The 8,396-nt window shown below is 40.5% G+C and overlaps 1 protein-coding gene across 1 annotated transcript in view; it reads left to right on the plus strand.

Annotated features, from left to right (window-relative positions):
- Positions 1–3,336: 3,336 nt before the first annotated feature.
- LOC109858102 (receptor-type tyrosine-protein phosphatase kappa) overlaps positions 3,337–8,396 on the plus strand; it is a 69,748-nt gene continuing 64,688 nt past the window's right edge. Inside the window, exon 1 of the mRNA XM_020435017.1 lies at positions 3,337–3,506. Within this exon, the coding sequence (XP_020290606.1) occupies positions 3,479–3,506 (28 nt within the window). The 5' untranslated portion in view covers positions 3,337–3,478. The remainder of the gene's footprint in view (positions 3,507–8,396) is intronic.

An 8,396-nucleotide genomic window follows, 5' to 3' on the forward strand; every position in this document is an offset into this window, starting at 1 on the left:
AGCAATCGGCGCTGTTCTGTGAATTTGTAATTTAATAATTATTTGCATAAGAGTGCGCGCGCGCGAAAGAGCGTGCAATATTTTCTTTGTCCGATTTGTAATTTCAAGAAACATATACGTTTTTCGATTTAGAAATTCTTTTATTCAGAAACGCATATACGGACACATTTATTAATTGTGCGTGATTAGACGATACATTTCTCGCGGCGATAGATTTGAATTCGTGTTTTAATTCGTCGGGAAAATCCGACGTGTGTGTGACAAAGGAGGAAATTGAATTCCTTCACGGCACAACGAACACACAGAAAACGGCTGTAAATGCGTGACTGCGAATTCGCGATGCAAGAACACAAGAGATGTATATATATATATATATATATATATACACACACACTGCAACGAAATATTGCTCCGTTAAAACGGAGATCCATCACCGAGGCTCGAAACAGACACGACGATGACGGATTAAACCTCGCAAACACGGCGAGGTAATTCGATAATATTATAATACGTGAATATACATTACAGTTCCGCGCAATCTGTCGAAATTTTCTGTGCGGTGATGTTTAAGCAATCGTTCGCGAAAAAATTTGTTCCAGTTGCGCGTTCGTTTAAATATTTCCACGAGAGAGTTGGTTCCCAACTTAGTTCTCTTTCTCTTCTCTCTCTCTCTTTCTAACTTTTCTCCAACAGTTTCTTGCGATAAATCGGGAAAGCGTCTTCGCCAACGCCGGCTGTGTAAATGATAAATAACGCTTTCCGCGAAAATTACGCACAAGAGATATTATGTAGGTGCCTGTTCTCTGTGGGATATAAAATTTTGAAAACGTGTGTACCTAATTTCGCGCGAAAATATACATGTTTTATGTATGAATAATAATTTTGATTAGAATACATTTTCCGGACGTCGTCCGGATTCGAGTATAAAACGAGAGGAAACTCTCGAGCGCGCTTTATGTCGTGTGTCAGAACGGTCATTATTACGTGCTGATGTTCTCGGCTTTGAGAGATTAAAATACTTGAAGCGATTTGCACATGAAAGATTTATTACACGAGACTACGCGTGAGAGGAACCTCGTACCCGCAAATTGTCCCCTTTGGCGTACGGGGGGTTACGAAGTAATCCGAACTCTGTGCGCGCCCCAGTGGATGATAACGAATACGAGAAACTTAGCCCTCGTCGAGTTGTGTCCGAGAGAGAAATAACGTTTCTCTACGTTGCGCTAATTACGCATGCGGATAATCCGCGAAATGGCTTTTCCAAAGTTCCGCGTGCCTGCCGCGAAAATTGTTACACGAATTTGGAACGAAGTATGTAACATACCTGTGTGTGTATATATATATATATTTTCTCTCTCTCTCTCTCTCTGTCTCTCACGAAAAGTTTTTCGTAAACACGACATAAACACGCTTTTCTCAATAAGGAAAATTAATTTAGCACACTCCGAATAAGAAAACAGCAGCTCTCCGGTAGAGTTCAGTTTTTCACTTATTAATTTCGAAACTTCATCAACGCTCAATTTTAGAAAGTTACACCAGATCTAGCGGGAGTATAACTTCCGGCTGTCTTTAACGACATTATTTCTCGAATTCTCTTGTATGGAAATACGATTAAAAGTACATCACTGCTAATGGAAAGTGGATAGACGGCGGAAAGTTACTGAATGAAAGACGCAATGAGCAACGAAAGAGCGAAATATTATCTTCTTTAATACAGACGACACTTATATACAGAGGGGGAGAAAGAGAACACGAATATATATATATATATATATAGTCAGAGAGAGAGAATTTGTATTCTCTTATATAATCTCTTCTAGAATAAATTCATCAAGAATACTGTAATTGTTGCAGTTTTGAGAAAAGTTTTAAAGTCTCTTCGTCTCTCCGCGTTAAAAAAAAAAAAAAAACTTTAATCGGATATTAACTGTAACAGTTGCTCGCGACAATTTTCCGATAATATCTCTCCAAGTTCTCGTATTCTCGAAACATAATAAGTCTTTTGTAACTCGCGGGTATTTATTTGCGGTCGAACTTTTTGACCTTGTCGTGCGGTCGTCGAAGCAACAAGGTATTAGTAGTTGTGTAAACTCATACTGTTTTTGGATACTGAAATAAACAGAGAGAGAAAGAGAGAGAGAAAGAAAGAAAGAAAGAGAGAGAGAGAGGTATAACCGATGTAAGGACACGTGCAAAAGGTTATTAACTTATTACGTCGCGTCGTTAAATATAGATAGGCGCGTCGAGGAAAAGCAGGAAAACACGACGCGCGATCCTCTCTCTGTGCGTCACACACGTTTGCCAGCTGGCCTGAAACACGACGTTCTCTATTCTCTGCCACGTCGCGTGCAACGATCACAGTCAATCGGAAGGCGCGAGAGAGCGCGTTTTGCTCGTTTTTAGAGCTACTCGGTCGTAGCTCGGCTGTGAAATTTACCGGAAACCCCATACGACCCCGGCTTCAGACGGATCTTTTGGAAAATTGATTAAGAATAACGATACCATTTATATATCCCCCTTTTCCTTCTCCTCCTTCTTTTCCGGAGCATTCGAGGAGGAAATAACACACGTTAGACTCTTTGCGAAAGCGTTTTCTCAGCGAGAGAGAGAGAGAGAGAGTCTCAACCGAGACATCTAAACTAACTGGAAATATATATATCGTTCTCCGAGAAATGCGAGAATCGCTTTTCAGTGTTTCGCGAAGAGGGTTTGAAAGCTGGTCGCAGCTTTACCCTTTCCCCTCGAGCGTCGAGTTTATGCGCCACTCGGTCTTACGACGCGACAGATAATAGCGCGACGACGATGATAATCCTTCGGGGGGCTTGTATATACGACGAAACAAACAGTGTCAACTGGCGCTTAACGTTGGACTCTTGAACATACAAGCCGTTCCGACGCACAAATATTTGAGGAGATTTTGGCACTCGATAGATTTTTTTTTTTTTTTTTTTTTTTTCGGTGCTGTTTGTACGTTTCGTTTTTTTTTACAAAAGTGCCGAAACAAAAAAACACTAAAATCGTCGGTTAGGTACGCCAATACGTTCGCGAACCCGGAGAGATCGAGATATGTTTTTCTCGCTTCTCTCCGTCGTTCGCTCAATTGTGTCGCTCGAAATTAAGCTGCTGCGCGCAGCAGCCCGACGTTTGGTTGTTTCGTCGTATATAGAAGCGATTATTGTATCTTTTTATTTGTTTGATTAATTTTATGATTTTTTGTTGATTTTTTTGCAGAAACATGTCGTCCCTGCGAACGCAGTCGACCGGAGGCGGTGTTCTCGGTTTGAGCAGCGTCGGTTCCGATCGCACGGGCGCGGCCTCAACCGCCGCCGGTTCCCACTCGCATTCCCACTCCCACAGGAAGCATCATCATCACAATAGGAGCAAAAGCGCGCCCCGGGCGTCGGAGAAACCGCCCAGAAAGCGTCACCTAAATCCCGGACAAAGTCTCGCCTCCATCCCCAATCAGATCAAGTTGTCGATGCTGAACAGCGGCCTCATCTCCTTCGGTGAGTCGACTCCGATCCCTCCTTAATGAATTACTCCGGTCTGTCTCCCCGCCCGGGGTTTTCAGATTAAATCCCGGACAATACTGATGATTAAAGAAGCGTCTTACTTTTTTATCCAAAGAAAGCCGGTACTGATTTTCCAAATAGCTCTTCTCTGCTTTTCTTCTTCATTCGCACTTCCGCGCCGACGATCTACAAGCGCATTTATCGCCGTATAAAATATAATAAAATTTACACGTACACGTAAGCTAAAAAAAGTTAATTAACAAAAATCGAGACTCGCGCTGATATATCTATTTGATACACAAATTTTCGCGTGCGCGCAACAATATTATCAACAATATTGCTTTTACGAATTTAAAAGCAAAAAAATGAAAACTCGAATTCAACACGTGGGGTTTAAACGATGTTAAAAGCATAATGTATTATTGATATATATGTATATATATATTGTATATATATATATATATATATATATAGTCAAGACGCGATATATTGACCACACGTGTTTCAGTATACATTTTTTATAACGACGCGCTGTTGCTGCCGCGAGGTTCGTATTTGCTTTTTCAATTACAATTAAATGCGACGCAACAAAACCGCGCGAACAAACTGAATATTACATCGCAATTGAACGAAAATGATATTGTCTATGTAAATAAACGAGAGGAGGAGGCTGTTGCGCGCGTTTGTTCTTGCGGAAATTTCGCGAATTTCCACCGCGCCGATATTGTTAATGCACTTTCAAATTACTCTCGGAAATAAATTTTATGTATTCGGGCCACGGGAATCTGAGAGGCTTCACTTAACATGACTGTGCGCGCAATTGACACTCGGTAAAGAACATCAGATGCATAATTCGATGAACGGTCTTTCTCTCTCGAAACGCTTTTTCCGGACATACTAGAAGCTTTTAGCATCGCGAGTTAACCGTCTCTCTGTTTCTCTCTCACTCTCTCTCTCTCTCTCTTTCTCTCTCTCTCCCTCTTACTCACAGGCATATCATCTTGTAAAACTTATATATTCGAATTTTTTTTTTTCTGAACTTTCCCGTCGATACTCGCAAGTTTTGAAAATTGATGCTCCCGCAAGATCATATCCTCGTACCTCTCCCCTGTAAACACTCAAAATTCTCGAGGAGAGACTCAAGGTGCTCTAAATATTCTCGGAACTCTCGACGATCCTCGAAATCGCGCTGAAACTTAAGACAGTTTTCGGGTGGCGGAAAAGGCGTTTCTCGAAAATTCTCGCAACTTTGAGGGCTCATCTCGCGAGATGACGGTCGAAAATACAGCAGTGAATTTCGAAATACTCGAGAAAACTTGGAAAATGCTCGGTCGCACAATATATATACATACATATATATATCGCTGAAAATATCTAGAAATTATACGACGATGACATTTTTTTTTTGAGGAAAACTCTAACACTTGAACGACACGAACGTCGTCTCAGTGGATCTTGAAACGCGTTCTCCGATTTTTCGTCGACACGCGGAACGGATCTGCGCGCTATCAATTTGAATAACAAATTTCTCTCCATCAATTAGCAATTCGATACGCAAACATCGGTAATCCAGGACGCATCGCATCCTGTTGCGATCACCTGAGATCGCACCACATCTCCCTGCGATGAAAGCTCGAGATGTCGGTGGTTTTGGATTTCGCGATCGAAGCGAAACGCATCGTCGGTGAAAGCGATTTTGTTTTGACGAAATAGCGATTATATTGATTATCAAAAAAATTGTGAGAAATATTTCTCCGGGAAATTTTGTTTTGTTCGAAGCAAGTTGTTGGCTTGTAATTAAAAAAAAAAAAACTCGTATTTTTCTGATCCGTCAATAATTCTGTAGAATTATTGAGAATAAAGTCGAGATTCTGATAACTCGATTTTTTTGATTTCCTACAAAATAACACACCAGCTTTTTTTTTTTTTTTTTTTTTTTTTGACACAACTACACTGAGAAAAAAAAGTTGTTGAAGTAACAAAATTAGTATTTGCTTCAACTATATGCTGCGGTCACGGGCTGTCAATGAAATATTGATTAATGTAAGAAGATATCATGTTTCAATAGATATAATAATTAGGTTATACCAAAAGACAATTTATATATAGTTATTTTAACAAAATTATAATTTGCTTAAATACAGATAACCTTGAATGTACAACACAATAGGACAATACAATATTTTGTCTGCTTATAAAAATAAGCAGTTTGATTAGATGAAAAATACTTAGTACAAAGAAATTCAGATTATATTCAATTAAATTAAATAAGAAGTGACTATCTCATCTTTTTTAACAATATCTTTTATTTGAAATTATCACAACTTATGTTCGACAAAACAATTCATGGTTTAGCGAATTAAATATGTTCATTACCACTATTGTTAATTCAACTTATACGAATTTATTATCTTTATTACCATATGCTTGAATTGAAAAAAAAAACACAAGTATTTCAGATAACAAACTGAAACTAACAATTAAACGCATTTAGTTGAGTTAATAGTATTTTTTTCTCAGTGTACGTTCCGATATTTCCACACGGAAAAAAAAGATTTGCTAGAATAGCAAGAAATTAGTTATTATATGGCCAGCAAAAAAACATTTGTTAAGTTTACTAAAATTTTTGTTTCGCCAACAAAACATTTTGTTGATGAAACAAAATATTTCGTAGAGTCAACCATTTTTTTTTGCTAACCATATAATAGCAAAACTTTTTTTTTCCGTGCACGGTACTGGAAATCTATAGTGTGACGCGAACTATAGTATACAGCCTATATGTAAATATGCCGTCAATTTCACGTGAACGTACGCGCGCGCGTCGCGCGTAGTATCTCTTTATTTAAATGCGAGAAGATCGCGCACGTGTTGATCAATCGTTCAACGTCTCAACACAGAGCAACGAATCACCGGCGAGAAGAGATCTTGTTCGTTCTCGACGAGACCTTCCATCCATAACGATGAGAGAGAAAGGTCGAAGGATACCGGATGTGTTTGTACTTTCACGTGAATAGTCACACTCTCGGTAAAACGACGGTGTTTTCGCCGTCGCCGTGACACCTGCCGTCGTCAGCGCAAGAAACTAATTAACGCGGGCGTTTCTTCAATCTCGCGATGAGGCGAGAATAACGCTTCAATGGGTCATTACGGCGCGGCCGAAGAAACGTTGTTGGATCCTCCCCCGTAATATCCTCGTGCAGAAACTGTCGCGGAAAACGAAACTAGCGTCACACACACACACACACACACACACACACGTTTCTATAAAACGGATATCGTTTGTTTCCCCCGCTTTTATCGCGGAAAGGCTTACGCGCGTTTGTTTGTGTCTTTTTATTTATTTGTTTGTTTTTTTGGAGGGGAATAAACGTTTCCTTTTGTCGATGCGCGATGTGACGACAGCGTTGTCATTTTATAATCAAAGGCACATCTGTCTGATGAATGAACAATATTGCCGCGAGACGCGTTAATCCACCATCGGGGGGACAATGGCGGTGCCAGTTACACACAATTTCCCATTGTTTCGCCGCTTCTTCGTGTGCATTTTTTTTTTTTTGTTGCTTTTCATACGGACGCAATGGAAAAAGATGTTCTTCTTATGGAGCGGACGGTACCCCGGCGAAATGGAATAAAAAAAAATCTTCCCATAAACGTTGCATATAAAAGGAGACGGGAGTAGAACCGGGCGGGGAGACAGCTGGGGGTTAGTCTCTTGTACGACATACTACTTTGCTCTCGCGAAATGGTTAGTCTCTTGTGACGTAGTAAAACGCCGATGCGTTTCGTACGGCTTTAAGAAGATCGTAACGGGGGAAGTAAATCTCTCTTCTTATTTCCAACGGGTTATGAATACAACCTCGAGTATTACGGAACGGCTTCATGCATTTTTACAACCTTGTAATGAAAATCCTCTACCCGCCGGAAGCGGGGAAAATGTGTAGAAATGCGCGAGACACGCGCGATTTAAAAAACAGTTCGCAAAGAAACCGCGAGCGAATATTTTTGATCAAATCGAGGGCGATTTTGTCGAACGCGCGGTAATTTGTCGATATAAATATTGGAATATTGTAAATAATTTTATGACCATTTTCTCTCTCTCTCTCTCTCTGTTCACGAATTTATAAAATAATAATATAATTTTACGTTATTTTTACGTTATTTTGATGTACGATTTAGTTTCAATGTAAATTGCTACACGTGTGTAAACATATATATATATACGCGACGTTGGAAAACCGAAAAGATATTGCTTAATATTTGATCGAAATTAAAACTTCGCGCGGTTCATTCGAGCAATTTTCGCGAATTTCTCGCGTTACACACCGCGAGAAGAGGGAGAGAAAGAAAATCACTTCGGGGATATTCTCTCTCGCGCGCCGCGCTGCCGACGGGATATTTTTAAACCGACGCATACAAGACACGCACCAACTGCATAACGTTGATGTTACTTGTCACACACCAAACGAAAAACAAAGTTGGTTGATCTTGACACAAATGCGAGCGCGCGGCCCACTGCCACCGCGATCATCATATGACAGTTTGTTTCTTACACGTTTGTCGTGGCAAACCTCTTTCGCAACAAAAATAAAGCGATTCTCGGCTTTTGCCGGAGCATGACTCACTCATCCCCCGCGATTCTCCCCGTGTGAGCCGCCGGATACGAAGTGCGAGCATGAGAACTGCCGTTTGGCGTGACGACGACCACGCTGGAATTTGTCGAAGCACTCTCGACCAAGGATCCGGACCGGACTGAAACCGAAACCGATAACCGGACCGTAACCGTTATTTTAGTCAAACCGAAACTGAAAACCGGCTCGAAATATTATGTAGACTAATGGACCGGAACCGTAACCGAACCGAAAACTATTTCCGATGTTTATTTCG

The sequence above is a fragment of the Pseudomyrmex gracilis genome, unplaced genomic scaffold (genome assembly GCF_002006095.1).
Source record: "Pseudomyrmex gracilis isolate BER0280 unplaced genomic scaffold, ASM200609v1 scaffold_188, whole genome shotgun sequence".
NCBI lineage: Eukaryota > Metazoa > Arthropoda > Insecta > Hymenoptera > Formicidae > Pseudomyrmex > Pseudomyrmex gracilis.